Consider the following 20,304-nt stretch of genomic DNA (forward strand, 5'->3'; position numbering starts at 1 on the left):
TTTTAAAATGATGGAATTTGTGTAGAAGACAGATTGAAGACATGGAATTTGTGTAACCATTAATGCTGGAAATGGAATTTAACATCAATTTGATTAGGTCAAAGGTGTGGGAAAAAAATTCAATAATAAGAGAATGAATAATGCGTGCCATGAGTGATATAAAGATGATAAACTACACAACTATTTATGATGGAAAAGAAATATAAAAGCATAAATTAAAATGAGGAAAATGACAAAGGATTGAAGGAGTCATAATTCATTGTCACTCTATTCGGTACCCTACTGATGATGGAGAGAGAAGACTGGTACCCTATTGATGATGGAGAAAGAAGACTAGCTTGTGGAATTGGGTAAACCATTAAATGGACATAAAGGTTTGTGAAAAATTTTCAGATGATGAAATTTGTGTAGAAGACAAATAGAAGACATGGAATTTGTGTAACCATTGCTGGAGATGGGACTTAACATCAATTTGATTAGGTCAAAGGTGTGGAAAAAATTGAATAATAAGAGAATGAATAATGTGTGCCATGAACGACATAAAAATGATAAACAACATAGCAATCTATGGTGGAAAAGAAATATAAAAGCATAAATTAAAAGGAGGAAAATGGTAAAAGGTTGAAGGAGTCATAATTCATTGTCACTCTATCCGGTACCTTATTAATGATGGAGAGAGAAGACTAGTTGTGGAATTGGGTAAACCATGAAATAGACAAAAAGGTTTGTGAAAATTTTTAAGGGGATGGAATTTGTGTAACCATTGCTAGAGATGGAACTTAACATCAATTTGATTAAGTCAAAGGTGTGGAAAAAAATTCAATAATAAGAGAATGAATAATGTGTGCCATGAGCGACATAAAGATGATAAACAACACAACTATCTATGGTCGAAAAGAAATATAAAAGCATAAAATAAAAAAAGGAAAATGGCAAAGGATTGAAGGATTCATAATTCATTGTCACTCTATTTGGTACCCTATTGATGATGGAGAGATAAGACTAGCGTGTGGAATTGGGTAAACCGTGAAATGGACATTAATGATGGAGATGAAACTTAACATCAATTTGACTAGGTCAAAGGTGTGGAAAAAAATTCAATAATAAAAGACTGAGCCACATAGAGATGATAAACAACACAACTATCAATGGTGGAAAAGAAATATAAAAGCATAAATTAAAAGCAGGAAAATGACAAAATATTGAAGGAGTCATAATTCATTATCACTCTATCTGGTACCCTATTGATGATGGAGAGAGAAGACTAGCGTGTGGAGTTGGGTAAACCATGAAATGGATATAAAGGTTTGTGGAAATTTTTAAGATGAAGAAATTTGTGTAGAAGACGGATATAAGACATGGAATTTGTGTAACCATTGCTGAAAATGGAACTTAACATCAATTTGATTAGGTCAAAGGTGTGGAAAAAAATTCAATAATAAGAGAATGAAAAATGCGTGCCATGAGTGACATAAAGATGATAAACAACACAACTATTTATGGTGGAAAAGAAATATAAAAACATAAATTAAAAGGAGAAAAATGACAAAGGATTGAAGGAGTCATAATTCATTTTCATTCTATCCGATACCCTATTGATGATGGAGAGAGAAGATTAGCGTGTGGAATTGGGTAAACAATAAAATGGACATAAAGGTTTGTGGAAATTTTTAAGATGATGGAATTTGTGTACAAAACCGATAGAAGACATAGAATTTGTATAACCATTGTTGGAGTCTTAGAGATGGAACTTAACATCAATTTGATTAGGTCAAAGGTGTGGAAAAAAAATTCGATAATAAGAAATTGAATAATGTGTGCCATGAGCGACATAAAGATGATAAACAACACAATTATCTGTGGTGGAAAAGAAATACAAAAGAAAATGATTACCAATTTAGCATGGATTATTTACATGTGGAATGTACCGATTAATTTAGACATGTAGAAAGTAGAACCTAAATGATAAGATGAGGAAAATGGTAAAAAGGAGAAACACGTTCACTTGTATAAAAGTAGGTAAAAGGATTTCATGATTGAATTTTATTGAAATACTAAATCTAAATTTTGAAATAAAAATTAAAGCTCACAAAAACATCAAAAAGGTTAAAAATTATAAACCGTTTATAATACGATAGCATTTAAAAATATTTATAATCTTATTTATATGTTTGTTTTGTATTTAATCACTATAAGAAGAAAAAAAAAATCCAATTGAATAAAAGATTATCAGAATGATTTTCAGATTTCCAATCAATAGTTTAATAGAATTACCCTATAAAATAGCAAAAATTTGTTTTTATTTATTTATTTATAGTATAAAAAGTTTTATTTTAATATTTGATATTTTTGTATAAATATAAAATTAGTATTTTTAGGGAAGCTAAACTAACCTGATGTATTTTTGTTGCACTTAAATAACATGATTTCCCTTATTTCTAAAGCACTATTTTTTTTTTTCTTTATTTTACACTTCCATTTACCAACTTTCTAATTTTTTTTCATCTTTCACTAAGATTTCTCAAACTCTTAACTTTTTTAAATGAATATTACTCTAATCTAAACCGAATAGTCTTTGTTTAACTTTTGTTTCTTCTCTGTGTATATATTGTAAAAATTCAATGGTACAGAATTGAAGTTTTCTGCCTATTCCATTAACCTTTTCTTTTTAGAGTTATCATTCACTATGGGTAGCCTATTAATGATGAAGATGAAGTGCACTGGAGCCAAAGAGAACGTACATATGGTATTTATATCTAATAAAGGTAAGAGGTAGAAATTGGCATAAACCTAGAGAATTGTACTGTTGCTAAATTAAAACTTTTAAAACTCATGTTAAAAATTATTTTATAAAATAAAAATCTGTTGAGAACTTCTTTTTTATATTTTTAAATAATTTTTATCTATAGTGCTTCATTTTTATCATTTTCTATATTTGTATAATTATCTTTTAGAATAATCATTAGAAAGTAGCCAAAAACAACTAAAATGATTAAGGAGGTGTTTTTGAAAGTAGTTCTGAAAAATAACTTTTAAGAATGGTTTTTTAATGTTTTAATTAAGAACAAATTTGTATTTAAAAACTAAATTATGAAAAATAGTTTTTTATTCCTAAAAACAAAAAATTATATTTGATTGCGTTAATTGATTTTAAAACTTTCCCCTACTTTAATACTAATTGAAGGTTTATGATTTAGTTTTATGAAATTACTTGATCGGGTGTGAAAGGATAGATAGTCTTTTATTCAATTAGCCTAAAGTTTACCAATTTTCATTTTTTATGATGAATTATTTAATTAGATTGAAAATTAATAATCAATACAAGAATTTCAATCACATACAATGACATAGGATATAGCCATATAGGTGAAAAACTATCCATAAAGCCTTCTAGAAACTTTGTGGATATAAAACCATGTTGTCAAAGAGTATTACTTCATGAGGCTTACATCCCAAAACTTATACTTAATCCCACTTTCATGAGGCAATACACTGCTCTTTAATAAACTCATCAACACCTTGAGGGAATATGAATCTATTTCATGAACCCAAAGATGAAAATGAACACCTTTTTAAGAATTTCAAATCTTGCAAAGAATAATTACTTAAAAGTTAAAACATGCTAGGACTCTTCCACGGGGCATATTTATATTAAATAAATCTTAGTGGATTTAGACTTGACTTAGTAAATATATTTTATTAAGAAAATAATTTAGGGAACTTAGCAAATTTTGGAAATATTTGAAAAGATGTTTTTTAAAATTCAAAGAGTTTTTTTTAAAAAAATTCCTTTTTAAATTCTCAATTTAAACTTCTTTTTCAAATTAATTTTTTTCTCAAATTTTCATGTAAGTTTATTTTATACCTTCTACATCATTATTCCCAATTATCTCAACCTTATTTACCTATGTAATTTCAAGTTAATTTTGTAGTCACTTTGAATCTTCAAAGAGAGTCTAAATCAAAGGAAAGTAATCACAATGAATAAAACAAAATTAATAATATTTCTTTTTAAGAACCATAGTAATAATAGTATTATATAGTTTTTTAAAATAATACTAAGTAGTAGCATTAATAATGATAAGCATTAAAAGAAAAGAATAAATTGAAATAATAATAAAACTAATAGCAATTTTAAGAATAATAATACTAATAATAATAAAATTAAAAATAATAATATTATAAAATGTTATTATTATTGTTAATTGTCAACTATAATAATAACAAAATTATAATATTTATAGAAATAATATTATAAATTAAAACACAAATTAAAAGGAGGAAAATGACAAAAGATTGAAGGAGTCATAAATTCATTGTCACTCTAAATTCTCTCAACGAATTTCCATACCCTACTGATGATGGAAAGAGAAGACTACCGTGTGGAATTGGATAAACTATGAAATGGACATAAAAGTTTGTGGAAATATTTAAGAGGGTGGAATTGGATATAAAGGTTTGTGGAAATTTTTAAGCGGATAAAATTTGTGTGGAAGACAGATCACAAGATGTGGAATTGGTGTAACCATTGCTAGAGATAGAACTAAACATCAATTTGATTAAGTCAAAGATGTGGAAAAAAAATTCAATAATAGAAGAATGAATAATATGGGTCATGAGTGACATAAAGATGATAACTATGCCTGGGAACAGAGTTTGCCAACTGCCCAAAAGTCTAGAAAAGAAATGCAAAAGAAAGTGATTGCCAATTTACCATGGATTATTTACGTGTGGAATGGACCTAGTAATTTAGACGTGTAGAAAGTAGAACTTCAATGATAAGATAGGGAAAATAGTAAAGAGGAGAAACATGTTCACTCCTATGAAGGTTGGTGCAAGGATTTCATGATTGAATTTTATTAAAATATAGAATCTATATTTTGTAATAAAAATTAAAGCTCACAAAAACATTAAAAAGAATTATAAAACAAATAATAAAAATTATAAACCAGTTGAATAATAGATAATCAGAATGATTTTTAGATTTCCAATCAATAGTTTAATAGAATTTGACTATAAAATAGCAATAATTTGTTTTATTTATTTCTTTATAGTATAAAGAGTTCTTTTTTTAACTTTGATAATTTTTGTATAAATATAAAATTAGTATTTTAGGAAAGGTAAACTAACCTTATGTATTTTTTTGCACTTAAATAACATGATTTCCCTTATTTCTATTACTTTTTTTTTTTTTGTTTTGTTTATTTTACACTTCCATTTACCAATTCATATTTCATTAAAATTTATCTACGTCTTAATTTTTTTTTTTTAATAAATATTACTCTTAATCTAAAATAAGTTGATTGGGTAGTCCAACTTTTATCATCCAAATCCAATTTCTTGGTTCCTTAAATTTTTTTAATTTGTTAACTCGCTCAATTTATGTGCAATCTAGAAATATGAAATTTTGATTGATCTCAATTTAACTTTAAATTTAAAATTGAAAAGAGATAGAATCCAAATTTTATAATAAGTTAAAGTCCTATACAAATATCTTAAATGGAAGTATCTTAGCCACTCAAAATTTCAAACTCGGCAGCTGCAAAATTTCTAACTTTGAATTGACCGTCATCTGCCGTGTACTTAAACCCCATCCCTAAGTATGAGAACATATACATTCGACAGTCAATAGCAAACTGGGAGTTGAAAGATGGAAGTCTCTTCCAGTTTGTATCTTGCAGTACTTTATGGGACTTTTTTAAGTCTACTACTTGGTTATGGAAGTTTAGGGTGCTTGGAAGAAGAAAAAGTTGGTCTTTTGCAACTTAAAGCTTCCATCAATCACCCAAATGGCACAGCCCTTTCTTCTTGGGGAGGGGAGGTTGGTGATTGCTGCAGATGGGAGAATGTCACATGTGATAACAAAACAAACCGAGTCAACCAACTTTCTCTTAGTTATATCAGACTTGACGGAGGGTTGGGAAACTGGTCCTTGAATGCCTCCCTACTTCTTCCCTTCCAGCAACTTCAAATATTAGATCTGAGTGACAACCATTTGACAGGTTGGTGGCTCTCTCATCCTCAAACTCTAGTTTTTATTCATTTTAGTTCTTAAATATTCTCAGCTAAAATTTTAAGGTAATCTCAATTACTCTTTGTTTAATTTTGTAGTAACTATTTTGAAATATTTTATTGTCTTGGATATTCCCATCAATGTTTCTATTATACCCACTAACTAAAAATTAGTTGGAACTTTCAAATCCACAAGCAATAAGTATAAATATTATTTATTTATTAATATTGCAGGCATTCAAGGCATACTAAGATTGAAAAAATTACGAGTTCTGAATCTTGATTTGAATTGGTTGACAACAATTCCAATTTTAAGTGCCCTACCTTCACTCAAGGTTCTGGATCTTAGCTACAATCTTATAAATTCTTCCCAATTGCAAGGTGTGTGCCTCTTAACTCTGATAAAAGCATGTGGTATATCTTCAATTCACTCCCAATACTAACCTATATATCATTGTTTGATAAAACTAAAATATTTGTGCAGGTTGGAGGTTTTGAATCTAATGTTTAATAGTTTAATGAGTAGTATTCCACTGATTATGTGTGGAAAAGAAATTTCATGGAATAAGAAATGATACACATCTAGCTTATAAATAGAATGATTCACATATGGAATTTGGGGAACCTAAAGCCCAACCCATGATAAAGAACACAACTATCTGTAGGGACGGAGCTTACCAACTCCTCAAAAGTCTAGAAAAAATTGTAGAAGTAGTTTAGATGTGTAGAAAGTAGAATTTCAATGACAATTGTAGAAGAGAATTAATAAGTTGAGGAAAATGGTAAAGATGAGGAGGAACAAGTTCATCTAATGTTTGTATAATAAAGGTAGGTGCAAGTATTTCATGATTGAATTTTATTGAAATGTTGAATTAAAATTTTGATTTTAAAAAACTAATATATAATAATAATAATAAAATATAAGATGTTGAAAAATAATATATAATTCTAGAAAATATAATTAATATTGAAATAATAATCTCAATAATTTTTTTCATAATAAAATAGTATTCTGTATAATTTGAATTTATTTAAGAATATAAAAAATAATTATATATGTATGATAACTTTTTTTTTTTTAATATGGCAGTGCTTAAAAACATTTATAATTTTATTTAAATATTTATTACGTATTTAATTAGTTTACAAAGAATTAAAAAAATAAAAACAAATCATTAAAAGATTATCATGGTGATTTTAGGTTTCCAATCAATAGTTTAATAGAATTTGAAAACAAAATAACAAAAACTTAGTATTTTTGTATAAATATAAAATTAGTATTTTAGGGAAGGTAAACTAAGCTTTTATATTTTTGACACATTAAATAACATCACTTCCCTTATTCTTAACGTACCTTTCTTCTCTATTTTACACTCCATTTACCAACTTTCTATTCTTTTTTATATTTCATTAAAATTTCTCTTATTCTTAATTTTTTTTGAAATGAATATTATTCTCAATCTAAAATAAGTTTATTGAGTGGTCCAACTTTTATTGTCTTCTTAATTGGTTCCTTAATTTTTTGAATTTCTTAGCTCAATTTAAGTGAAATCCAAGAATACGAAATTTCGACTAATTTCAGTTTTAATTCAGAACAGTAATAATAATGTGCAATTACATTATTCTTGCAACTATTTATTTTTTCTTCTCTTGGTCCTCTCTCCCTCCCTCTTTTTTTTTTTTTCACCTCTCTATATATACTTTTAATTTCTAAGTTTAGATTGTGTGTTGCCCTCGTAAGTATGATTTACAATAAAACTACTTAAAGGAATTTATTTATCTGTAATTGTGTATTATTATAACTTTTTTGGGTCATAGTAGAATGATGGGCTTAAGCAAGATGCACTATATGATGCTTTCTAGTCTGCATACCAAATTTTAGGCATTTTAACTTTATTTGCAATTGACATAAACTGGTTCGGTTTCTAATCAAATTGAATAGAACCAATTTATATAGGCTTTTGGTTGAAATCATAAATCGTAAATTCTACATTTTTTGTTTTTGTTATCTTATTTTCTTCTTCCTATTATTATTCTTTATAATAATTTTTCACAATATATATCATCACTTTTTTCTCTCTTTTTTTATTGCTTCCTCATACTCTAGTTTTTATTCATTTTTAAGGTAATCTTAATTACCCTTTCTTTGATTCTGTAGTAACTTTTACAAATATTAGCTTCAAATAATTAAGTTATATTTAAAACTATTTTGAAATATTTTATTGTTTTGGATATTGTTGTCCATGTTTTTATTATGGCCACTAACTAAAAACTAATTAGAGTATAACTTTCAAATCCATAAGCAATACATATGAATATTATTTATTGATTATAACAGGCTTTCAAGGCTTACTAAGATTGAAAAAATTACGAGTTCTGAATATTGGACGGAATTATTTAACAACAATTCCAATTTTAAGTGTTCTACCTTCACTCAAGGTTCTAAATTTTGAGTTAAATAATATAAATTCTTTTCAATTGCAAAGTGTGTGCATCTAAACTTTAATAAAGGCATGTGGTATATCTTTAAATTGCTCCTAATGACAACCTATTTGTCCATTGTTTTATAGGACTAAAATATTTGAGCAGGCTGGAGGTGTTGAATCTAAAGTCGAATAGTTTAATGGGTGGTATTCCAACAATTATTGGCACTTTGAGATATCTTAAATCCTTATCTCTTGGCTTCAATCATTTAAATGGTTCTTTATCCATGGAAGGTGAGTGGCTAGGATTTTGAATTTTTTATGGATTCCACACATAGATTTGTTAACTAGTTCCCATGTGAGTGTTATTCTAAGTTGCAAATATATTTATTCCAATTGCAAAACAAGCTTTATTAGAGTTAGCAAATAAAAATGAAACAACTTAATTTTCTTCACTTACATTTGACATTGCACTTTTTATGATTCATATTATTTTGATTTAAAATTATAATTTTAAGCATTTAATTTTTACCTTGTACTTCCTTTATGATTCATCAACTTTTGATCTAAATTGAACTTTTAACCACACACATCAAGTAACACCTATATACAAAAATAGGACTTATTCATAATTCTAAATTTGACTGATAATTTTAATTTTGATGACACATGCACATGTACCAACATCATGTTGAGTATCACAAACAACTATGGTTTATGGAAATTCTAAGTTTGATTGATTGGCGATTTTGAGTTTGATACAAAGAACTCAAGAACACAAATACGACCTATTAGTAGTTTTACGCTGAATATTTAGAATCTATTTAGTAGTAATTCTAGGAAGCATTTCTAACTTTTTTAACACTTTAAATTTTTCATCAAAAAAATTATTTTCAAATAGTAAAAAAGTTAGAAATGTTTTCTAAAATCATTGTCCAACATGTTTTTAATACTCTAAGTTTGATCAATAGTATACATATACAAATAATATGGAGTTTAGCTAAATTCGAGTCCCTTGATTGGTTTTAACTACTTGATTTGCATGTCAATTTTAAATCTCAAAACTTGTCCCTCCTCAAATGAAGTTACACATAATCTATAAAGTCCATTTTGTGGTCAATTTAATCATGTTCAAGGTCGTAGTATAATAAATCTTAGGCTATGTTTGGTTCTTAGAAAGTTCTTAACAAAATGTTAAGAATAATAATTTTCTCATATTTGATTCTAATGTGAAAAAAAAATAATAAAATATAATTAAAATTAGTAAAAAGCTTATACATTTTCAAAATATTTAATCTTTATATATATAAAAAATTATGATAAGTGAATTGAGTTTGAAGTATTATATAAAAATAATTTAATAACTTTAATATTATGTTTGGTTACAAAAAAGTAGGAAAAGAAAAATAAAATACTAAGGAAAAGACTTTCATGTTTGGTTTTATTGTGAAAGGAAATTATATATTTTTTAATTATTTAATTTTTATATATAAGAGTTAAGTGGAAAAGTTTGAAGTTTTATTGAATTTAAAATTATTTTATATTTTGCTCCATTTTTAATCAAACTTTCTACATAGCATAAATCCATTTTTTATTTTTCTATACTTTTTTCCCTCCTATTTTTCCTCTCATTCTTCTTCTCGAGTGTTTTTTTAACGTTTTAGTCTTCCATTTGCATCTCCTTAATTTTCTTTTTACAACTAAAATTTCCTAGTTAACTCCGTCACACAACTTTAAAATTTTTTTTTTAAAAAAATAGTAGTGTCAACTAATGGATGTAATTGACAAACATTATTTTAAAATAAATTTTAAGAATTAAAGGAGAAAATAGTTTGAGGAATAATATGTATAGCAATTATAAATGTAGATTTGAATGATGAAATTTTCTTTGGCATATATTTTAGATATTAATAGGCACATGTTTAGCTTCTTAAAAGATTGAGGGGGTAAACATATTTATTATTAATAAAAATAAAAATATTATTAAAAAATATTTAAAATTATCCACGAGTTACCTTAGGAATTGTGGTGACATATATCAACCAAGATAATCCAGAATATAATTTTTCCTTTGTAGTTATTGCCACTACTTTTAATTGTAATTATAATTTACATATTTCACTTTTACAGGCTTGTGCAAACTCAACCTTGAAGAGCTAGATCTCATAGGTAATAGATTTGAGGGTAGTCTTCCTGCGTGTCTCAACAATTTGACATCCCTACGTTTGCTTGACCTATCCAGAAATGATTTTCGTGGAACTATTCCTTCATCTCTCTTCTCCAATCTGAAGTCGCTCGAGTATATTTCTCTTTCTCATAATCATTTCGAGGGTTCAATCTATTTTGGTTCACTATTTAATGACTCAAGACTCAAGGTTTTCGACCTTAAGAGCAATAACAAGGATTTGAGGGTTGAGACTGAAAATCCAACACAGTCATTTCCTTTATTTCAATTGAAAATCCTCCAGTTATCCAACTGCACCCTCAATTGGCGGGTTGTACCCAACTTTCTTCTGAGTCAATATGATTTGAGAGTGGTTGACCTTAGCTACAACAATATGACAGGAGGTGTCCCGACCTGGTTATTAGACAATAATGCGAATCTAGAACATCTAAGCTTTCGAGGTAACAACTTGACGGGTGTTCTTGATTTGCCCTCAAATTCAAAACATTCCCACATGTTTTCACTTGATTTCTCCTTGAATTGCATTCATGGAGAGCTTCCACCTTTCATCGGCTCTATTTTTCCAAGGTTGGAGTTCTTAAACTTGTCTGGAAATGCATTACAAGGTAATATTCCTTCCTCAATGGGTGATATGGAATGGTTGGAATCTTTAGACTTGTCGAATAACCATCTCTCGGGACAACTACCTGAGCACATGATGATGGGTTGCATCTCATTGGTGTTTTTGAAGCTATCCAACAATAGTTTACTTGGCACTCTCCCTACAATATCGAACTTGACACAGTTGAAATATTTGTTTTTGGATAACAATGATTTCTCGGGAAAGATTTCTCATGGATTTTCTAATAGCTCTTCCCTACAAATTTTGGATATCAGCTATAACTTGTTGACGGGTCAAATTCCAGATTGGATTGGAGACTTCTCAACCTTGAGCGCACTTAGTTTGTCTAGAAATCATTTCGATGGTGCTGTGCCAACAGGCTTTTGCAAACTCAACAAACTACGCTTTTTAGACCTTTCTCACAACAAAATTGGCCCGACCCTTCCTCCTTGTGCCAATCTAACAAACATGAAGTTTTTACATTTGGAAAGCAATAAACTAACAGGACATATACCCCATGTTCTGTCTGAAGCTACTTCTCTTGTGACATTGGATTTGAGGGATAACACACTATCAGGCCCAATTCCCCTTTGGATTAGTTTACTTTCAACATTGAGGGTTCTTCTCTTGAATGGAAATCAACTTGAAGACTCAATTCCTCTTCATTTGTGTCAACTCAAGTCAATCAGCATACTGGATCTTTCCCATAATCATTTTTCCGGAACAATACCTTTTTGCCTAGATAATATCACATTTGGAAGGGAATCTCCATTAATAGATGATACATTTATTACCGAATCTCGTTTGTATGAATTCTTAATAATAGGTTTTGATGACAGTCAACTTTCTGTGTACACGGCTCTAAGTGTGAATTTTGAGCTATCGGCTGAAAGTGAAGAAATAGAGTTCATAACAAAGCGTAGGTCGGAATCTTATATGGGAAACATCTTGTACTTCATGTCTGGATTGGATCTTTCAGGGAATAAATTAACAGGTCCAATTCCTCCAGAAATTGGAAATCTAAGTGGGATTCATACTCTAAACTTATCGTACAACCAGTTGATAGGATCTATTCCAGAGACATTTTCCAACCTAAAGGAAATAGAAAGCTTGGACCTATCCCACAATGGATTGATGGGTCAAATTCCACCACAGATGGTAGAGTTAAACTTCTTGTCGGTCTTCACTGTCGCTCACAACAATTTATCAGGTAAGATTCCAGAGTGGAAGTTTCAATTTGCAACATTTCAACAAAGCAGTTATGAGGGCAACCCTCTTCTATGTGGGCTGCCATTAGAGCGCAGTTGCACTCCCATCAATGCCCCACCTGCAGTCAAACCACCGGTTTCAAACAACACAGAAAATATCTCTTGGGAAGCCATATTCTTATGGAGTTTTGGAGGATCATATGGAGTGGCATTCTTAGGCATCATTGCTTTCCTCTACTTGAACTCCTCTTACCGAGAGTTGCTCTTTTATTTCATTGGAAAGCATGTCCCTTTTCTTCGGTTATGGGGTTGATAAGCTAGTTCTAGTGTTTAAATAAATGAACTTTTGTATATTTGTATGGACCTGCACTTTTCAGGTGCATTCCTATTTGATGTCTTGATTCACGCTTTTTTATTAGTGAAAAACTAAATTATGAAATCGGAGTCGACCATTATTTATTTTTATTTCTTTAAGAGAATACAAAATAAGAAATGAAACTCTAAAAAATATGACTCCTTGATTTCAAAGCTTCTCTTTGAAAACCCGAATTTAAGTTTGAAGGTCACGTTACCAATCAAGAAGGTACCATAATAGTAGCACCCCTCTAAGCGCTAAAATTGGTCTCTACTAAGTAAGTTGGAGTAATTTTGATAATGAATGGGTAAATAAATGGATACCATGGATCAAAGAATATGTCAAAACATGCACACTCAATGAGCAATAATAAAAAGTAAGCACTTGGATAAAACAAAAGAATTAGTTCACAGACAAAATGTCATAGCGTATACGATATGCATTCCACCTAATATCAATAAGCAAGGACATATCAACACAAGGATCACACAACAAAATCAATCAATCATAGGAATTAAGCATAAATACGAATATATACAAAATGTTAAGGCAAAGGAAGGGTACATTGCTACAATTTTAAAGCGCTTTTGTAAAAGTTAAGTAGCAAGTAATAAATAACAAATTGCACTATAAGCATTACATGCTAATAGCTTTTCATCACATCTAACAAACAATTGCAAACAAAGTTCACCCATAGACCTTATTTTAAAGGTGAGGGGAATGTTAACGTACCATGCTTAGCAAGGTATAGCGATTTTTTCCAAGACAATATTTAATTCATAAAATACAATAACATTGACTCAAGAGGGCAAACTTAAATCTAACTTATTAGATGCATACTAATAAGAAATTGAATATGATTAAAGAAACACAACTGAATTCAAAACCATACAAAATGGAATTATAATTGAAGGTTACTCTGTTTAATTAACATTATACTATTCCTCGACTCAATAATTCCTAAAATTGTAAAGAATTTAAACATCCACAAAATATTTTAAAATTTAGTTTGAGAACTAATTATTTAAGCAAATGAAAATTCAAATAAGAGATACAAAATTCATTTTTAAAATTATTTGATTTGTTAGGACTTGTTGAGTCGCATTTCAATCTCCACACATTTATCCCAAAGTCTGCTTTAATTGTTATCATTAAATTCAATCCATGTATATTCAAAATCGTTTTTAAAACTTTTTTCAAACATACTAACAATTGAAATCAAGTAGCAGAGAATACAAGTTTAATGGACTAAGGGAACTAAATTATTTAGAATGGAAAACTAAATGATTTTATAAGGGTTTAAAACTTATTTCAGAACAATATATTACCTAACATGTATAAAGTGCCATTTTGAAGTTCATTGATTTAAGAAAACTAGAATGGGAGAGACATTTTATGTACCTAAACAAAATGAGAAATCAAGCTTTTAAGAAACAAAGAGTTTCATTCCATAGCCCATTGTCATGCAATTTATCCAAGGGCTTTCAAAAATTAGAATTTATATTTTCAAAATCAGATTTTAAAACCATTAAAATTCAATGACAAGTTTAGATTATTATGATCAAAAGTTATGCACTGATATTTTGTTTTTTTTGTCATTGTAAGATGGTGATTTGTTGGTTATCTAGATCAATCACTTGCAATTAATATAGGTTGCCTATATTATTTAATCAATTAATTAAAAATGTTATTGTTTTTCCGTTTTTTTGTTTAAATCATAAAATATCGATATCCTAACCTTCCACAACCCTTTCAACATCCGTCCTCACTTCCTAGGATTATTGTTCATTCTTTTATTTCTCATCTATTCAACCATTTATGTATTAGTCCAAAAGTCTCTCATTATCACATAAGAACCATAGAAACTTTTAAAACAAATGAAATTCCATCTTTATGGTCATCCCAAGATACAATTAAAAAATGAAAGACTTAGGAGGCGTTTGTTTTTTTTTACTTAATTTTAAATAGAAATTTTATTTAACTTAATGCTAAATAATGCTTAATAGTATTAAGAATTAAATTGTTTGTTTTTTAATATTTGATTTCTATTAACTTAATACTAAAAAACATTGAGATTGTTTTTTTTCAAACAAGAGCCCCATTCCGGTGCTCCTGTGCCTATCAACAAGCCCACCTACATAAACCCCTCTACCCCCCTCCATTACTTGGCCATCACTCTCCTTTGTATCATTCTCTCTTTCAAGCATTTTCACAAACACTTCCCAAAACGTTTTCTTCCGGTTTTTTAATAACTCACATGGCTAGACCTCAACAGCGATATCGAGGCGTCCGACAGAGGCATTGGGGTAGTTGGGTCTCTGAAATTCGCCACCCACTTCTATAAGTTCACACACATGAACATGCACATGTTTCGGTTTCGGTGTTCACTTCCAAGTTGCTAATTGAAATCCGATTTGTGCAGGAAGACTGGAATTTGGCTGGGCACATTCGAAATGGCGGAGGACACTGCTCGGGCCTATGACGAGGCGACGAGGCTCATGTATAGTCCAAGGACGAGAACTAACTTCCCTTACAATCCGAACGCCTCCTAGTTATCGTCTTCCAAGCTTCTTTCAACTTCTTTAATTGCCTTTTTTATTTAGAAAAAGCCAAATGCTTTAGCTTTTTTTACTTAGCCAAATTTTTTTAAAATTCAATAACAAGTCATCAAAAATTAGAAAAACAAACAATTTAAATTCTAAAAGTAAATTATTTTAAACAAAAAGCCAAAAAAACAAACACCACTTTACATAATGAAAAAGAATTGCCAATATAAGATTTGATCGCTATCAAATTAAAACTCATTATGTTAACTTAAAATCAATGTAAATTAAGAAGAGGTTATGTAGACCCCATTTGGGAGATCTTAGTTTTTTAATATAACATTAGAGGAGCCGGGCAGCACCAGAGATAAAGTGGGGGGGGGGGGGGGGGGGGGGGTCCCTCTTTTCTCCACACCCGGAAAATCAGCTGCGGAGACAGGGGCGACCATGCTCATGGTCAAGGACGCCATCCTTGCTGACGAGGGGAGCAGGAGGAGGCAGGTAGTGGCTTGCTGTGGAAGATGGAAACAGGAAGAGATAAAAATGAGGTTTTTGGCTTCAAGCTGAGGGGGGATCGAGGAGCAGAGGAGGGGGAGTAAGCTGGAAAAGATCTGAAGATCCATTCAGCCGGAGGCTCTTGGTTCAGGTATGTTTTTTTATATTTATTTTTAGTTTGTCTTACTTCCCCTGTTTTGAACTGCCCCCCTGTTTCTGATCACTTGTGGATACCTTTGGCATTTGATGACAGCTTGTGCACTCTGTTTTTCTGTTTTGGGATGCCTGAGTTGGGATTCATCCTTGCATCTGTTTTTATTTTTAGATATCATGCCCGTGTTTCCTTTTGGTTCCACCCAACCCCCCCCCCCCCCCCCCCCCCCCCCCCCCCCCCCCCCCCCTCACATTGACATCTGTAGAATGGGGTGAGACTTGGCAGTTTTTCTTTACATATATGTACCTGCTCTGTTTTTTTTCTTGCTCATATTTTTCTGCCAAGACTCTTCTTTTTTTTGAAACGTGGAATGCCGCACCTCATACTGGTCATCTGGGTTGAGGTGCTTATGGGAAAACTCAGATCCCTTCCATAGATACAGGTTGTTTCGCTTCCCCATTTTGGCTGTGTTGGAGAGAAGCACGGGAGTAGCAGGAGTGCCATGTTGAAAGTTGCTTATAACAGGGATGTGTTTCAAGCTTTGATCAATGAAGTTGTATCCATTTTCTCTGAGAAAGGTCCCAATGAGGTCTCGAAATTCTTTGATTCTTTACAGCCTTTGATGATGGAAAATTTATTCTCAGAGGGTGTTAATGCCAGCTTGGGGGATTCTCCTTCCATTTCTAGGGAGGTCACACAAAATATCCAGAAAAGTGTTGTTGGACGTATTCATCTAAGCAAGCCGCTGTTGCAAGATTTGAAAATTAAGCATGCAAGGAGCTCTCTGAAAGTGTGAAGAGTTCACTAATTCATCCCGGAAGAAGAAGAACGTTGATCTTTTCTTTAAGAAGATGATTCTACCTCTCAGAGAGTATTGCTCTCACTGGTATTCCTATCAAAGCAAAAGGGTCAGGCATGTCATGCTTGCTTTTCTCTTGGCAAAGGCAACTGTGATGGTAATTTAGAGCAAGTTTTACGTATACCCGCTCACATTATTTGCCCAGTTCTGCTGTAGACTATCATCAGAGGTGGCTCCTGCGCTTGCATGGAGGGTGTAATCTGGATCAGTCCAGATACCACAACTTGGATAAGAAAATTCTTGCAAAAGTCGGCATGGGGAGCTAGCCTTGGGCATGGGTTCTTGAAAAAGTGGCTGTTGGACGAGAAAGGGGATGCATGGAAGATCGTCCATGGTGCTTTTCTTCCTATGTACTCACTACATCCCCTTGGCTGCCACTCACCATCTTTGCTCCCTCTTACCCATCCCAAACACCATGCTCCATGAACCCGCCACCACCTTTTTTTTTTTATCCCTTGTGCGCGTGAAACCCACTGCCCGTTTTCCCATTGCCATCCACCATGCCCATCAACCTATCTCTCATGCATTTCCATTGTTCTCATACCCATCCATTGCTCTCATGCACACCTCCATTTCTTCTTGAACGACACCAAACCCATTCCCTCTCACTATTCGGTACATATTCTCCCCTATGGACGTCGCCACCTTTCTCTCTCTACACCACTCAACACATCCACTCTCTTTCAAGTGCCCCTCAAGTCCATTATCCTCATCTATGCATGGCCATGCGTGGCCGCATTATATTCTTCATGCCATGCATGAAACCTTGTGTACCCGGCCACCCCAATCACCCATCATTGGACCCGTTTCCTCTACCCTTGCGTGGCCACCCTCTCACGCACATGTAACTCATGCACACAGCTCCTTTATCACCCTCCTCAAATCTTCTCATAAATTCCATATCATCATGCATAGAAGTGGTCAGCCCAATCGTACCCATATGCTACTCCTCATTCTCTCAAACCTTCACTTGCATCATGCCTACGCCACAGGCACTTCCTTCCAACCCATCCTCCACCTCACTCACCAACTCGTCTTCATCATTTCCGTGTGCATGAATTCCTAAACCCTTCCACCTTGCCTGTGCATGCGGTCTTCATGCAAGTGTATCACCCATCCAGAGACACCATGCCTGTCGCCATACCCGTACCTAAGCTCACCACCTACTTTCATGCCCACTACCCATGTCCATATCCATATTCTATAACCTCTCATGCGCACAATGGCCTTCAGTGGCCCCTACGTTACACTGTTGTCCTGGTTTTGCATGGCCCGGAATATGGTGGCCAATGGCTTGGTCAATGCCATGGGGGCATCGGTGGGTACAGGAGCATCGACGCTCCAACAAGGTCCCGCGGTATAGGCGCCGATACTATGGGACTTCTTGTCCGTAGGCCTAACTGCGTGCAAGACCTGAGCTTTCAATGATGGCCAGTGGAGAGCTTTCCGAAAGTCTTCCTCTGTGCATGAGGGAGAGGTGTTCAAGACCCGGAACTGTCTATATGACATGTTTCTTGTGGTTGGATGGAATCGGCATGTGGAGACTATCTTCACATCGTTTTTCCGGTCGGTTCCTGACGTCAGATTGCGGTAGGAGCGTCTGAGGGCGGAGGACGCCAGCGCTGTCGCTCTCGTTTGGGTTTCCGGTGACGACAGTCTTCTTGGATCTGACTCCCCGTTTCTCATTAATGGCGTCCCCACTTGCCATACCCAATGTCCTATAGAGGCACATAGTGTCTTCTAGCGTACATGCTATGCCGCATCATGCTCTTGTGCAAAATGCACCCGTGTCAGATCAATCTTCCACCTAGCTGCCGCCTCAAGCCATGGAACTTTGACTCATCCAGCATAACTGCCGCGTGTTCCTTTTTCATCATGATGACCCCTCCAGGTGGCGTCTTAAGTCCAGGTTCCGCAATATCCTTTGAGTCCTTAAGAAGCCCTTAAAGTAAACTCATTGGGAAGTTTCCACTAGGCCCATTGCCTGCTGGCTCATCCGATTCATGTGGTGGAATGATGATAAGGTCACCTCCTTATGGTCGTGTAGATCCGCAACGGTTTATTAATCAAATGAAACTCAGAATATTTTCAAATCCGAGGTCCGACCACTTTGAATGCAACATCAGCTTTGGCGGAATCAAACATGAGAACTTATGATGGAATACGTGTTGAGATTGCAGATGATTGGTTTTTTTTACCAGCACAATCAAAGAGGTTAAAATCGACTGCAGGGAGGAATTTGGGTAACATGAGTCAACATTTGATTTTGATAATTGTGCTACGTATGATGAAGAAGACATAATTTAACCGTGGGCCCCATCCTCTTTCTCTCACGAGATGCATGGCCACCTTTTGATGGCCAACTTAGGGCCACGTGTCACCTTCCCGGACTCCTTCCCCTTTTTAAATTCCTAAACCCCATTTTGTAAAATGATTTCTTCAATTCTGTCTTTTTTTAATTAGTTTCAAATCGTCAAATTTTCCCATCCTTAGCATTTTTCCTAAGTTTCGAAAACCCGCTTTTTAATAAAAATAGATTGCCATTTTCTCTTCGGCAAGACCTTGTCACATTTTCCTCGTTTCTTTAAATGTTTTAAAATAAGCATGATTTAATTTTGGGAATTCCGAATAATGGAAATTACAGAATTAATCCATGCAAAATAAACGGGCCTGGGTGGGGGCCCCACATATGTGACTGGTTGATTGATTGACTGAGTGATTGACTTGATTATCATACATGATTAACTTATCCTGCTCTCTGGCATGCATGTTATTTTTCCTTAATTGTGCACTAACCCTCTCTCTTGATAGTGCATGGTGGCTCGTCACCCAGGTACGTAATCATCCTCATTCCAGTCTTTCTATATGCTTGCTTTGGTTCTCATATGTGCATTAGTTCCGGGTATTCATTGTTTTCCTCATCAATTGCCATATTAGCTTCATTTTATTAATAGAGACCCGACTTTAGGGACTTAAAGGGGTGCTATGGTCTTTTACCGTATCTTCCCGATAAGTAACCTGACTCTCGAACCCGATCCGGTTTTTCACAAACCACCTTTTCCAAAACAAGGAGTCACACTTAGGGTTTTCTTTCTTATTTTGTTTACCCTTTTAAAATAAAACAAAAATAAGTGGCGACTCCAAGTCATTTTCAAATAATCAATAAAAATAATTTTTTCAAATAAAAAAAAATCGAGCTCGCCATCGGGTGGGAAACGCATTGAGCCGAAATGCGGGGTCCACAAGTTATTATACGTCTTCAATTAAATCCGATTACTAGGTGTAAATTTGATTCCCCCTTTTACAAACTCTTAAAATAAGCAAATTCCAACAAAGCAATATATATTAACATTGTCTATTACCTGACACTTAATTAAATTGTCAAAATTTTAAAAAAACTACAAATTAACAAAACTAAACCAAATTATCAATAGATCCCATCATACTCCTAAATGACATCAAACTATTA

At 32.6% G+C, this 20,304-nt stretch overlaps 2 protein-coding genes across 2 annotated transcripts; both read left to right on the plus strand.

Moving 5' to 3' along the window:
* Window positions 1-5,611: 5,611 nt before the first annotated feature.
* Window positions 5,612-9,289, plus strand: LOC117924692 (leucine-rich repeat receptor-like protein kinase PXC2). The gene is made up of 3 exons (XM_034843395.1): window positions 5,612-6,002; window positions 6,247-6,393; window positions 8,583-9,289. The coding sequence occupies exons 1-3, from the start codon at window positions 5,651-5,653 to the stop codon at window positions 8,747-8,749; spliced, it is 666 nt and encodes a 221-aa protein (XP_034699286.1). The 5' UTR covers window positions 5,612-5,650; the 3' UTR covers window positions 8,750-9,289.
* A 1,260-nt stretch (window positions 9,290-10,549) lies between these two features.
* On the plus strand, window positions 10,550-12,868 carry LOC117924691 (receptor-like protein 1). The gene has a single exon (XM_034843394.1). The coding sequence runs from the start codon at window positions 10,994-10,996 to the stop codon at window positions 12,740-12,742; it is 1,749 nt and encodes a 582-aa protein (XP_034699285.1). The 5' UTR covers window positions 10,550-10,993; the 3' UTR covers window positions 12,743-12,868.
* The last annotated feature ends 7,436 nt before the right edge of the window (window positions 12,869-20,304 follow it).

The sequence above is a fragment of the Vitis riparia genome, chromosome 11 (assembly GCF_004353265.1).
Source record: "Vitis riparia cultivar Riparia Gloire de Montpellier isolate 1030 chromosome 11, EGFV_Vit.rip_1.0, whole genome shotgun sequence".
In the NCBI taxonomy this organism is placed as follows: domain Eukaryota; kingdom Viridiplantae; phylum Streptophyta; class Magnoliopsida; order Vitales; family Vitaceae; genus Vitis; species Vitis riparia.

What these genes read in the sequence shown, in the direction of transcription:
- LOC117924691 (XM_034843394.1), top strand. Translation starts at nt 10,994, where the DNA reads ATGACAGGAGGTGTCCCGACCTGGTTATTAGACAATAATGCGAATCTA.
- LOC117924692 (XM_034843395.1), top strand. Translation starts at nt 5,651, where the DNA reads ATGGAAGTCTCTTCCAGTTTGTATCTTGCAGTACTTTATGGGACTTTT. An exon ending in GAGTGACAACCATTTGACAG is followed by an intron (nt 6,003 to 6,246) that starts GTTGGTGGCTCT and finishes TTAATATTGCAG; the next exon opens with GCATTCAAGGCATACTAAGA. An exon ending in AAATTCTTCCCAATTGCAAG is followed by an intron (nt 6,394 to 8,582) that starts GTGTGTGCCTCT and finishes ATTGTTTTATAG; the next exon opens with GACTAAAATATTTGAGCAGG.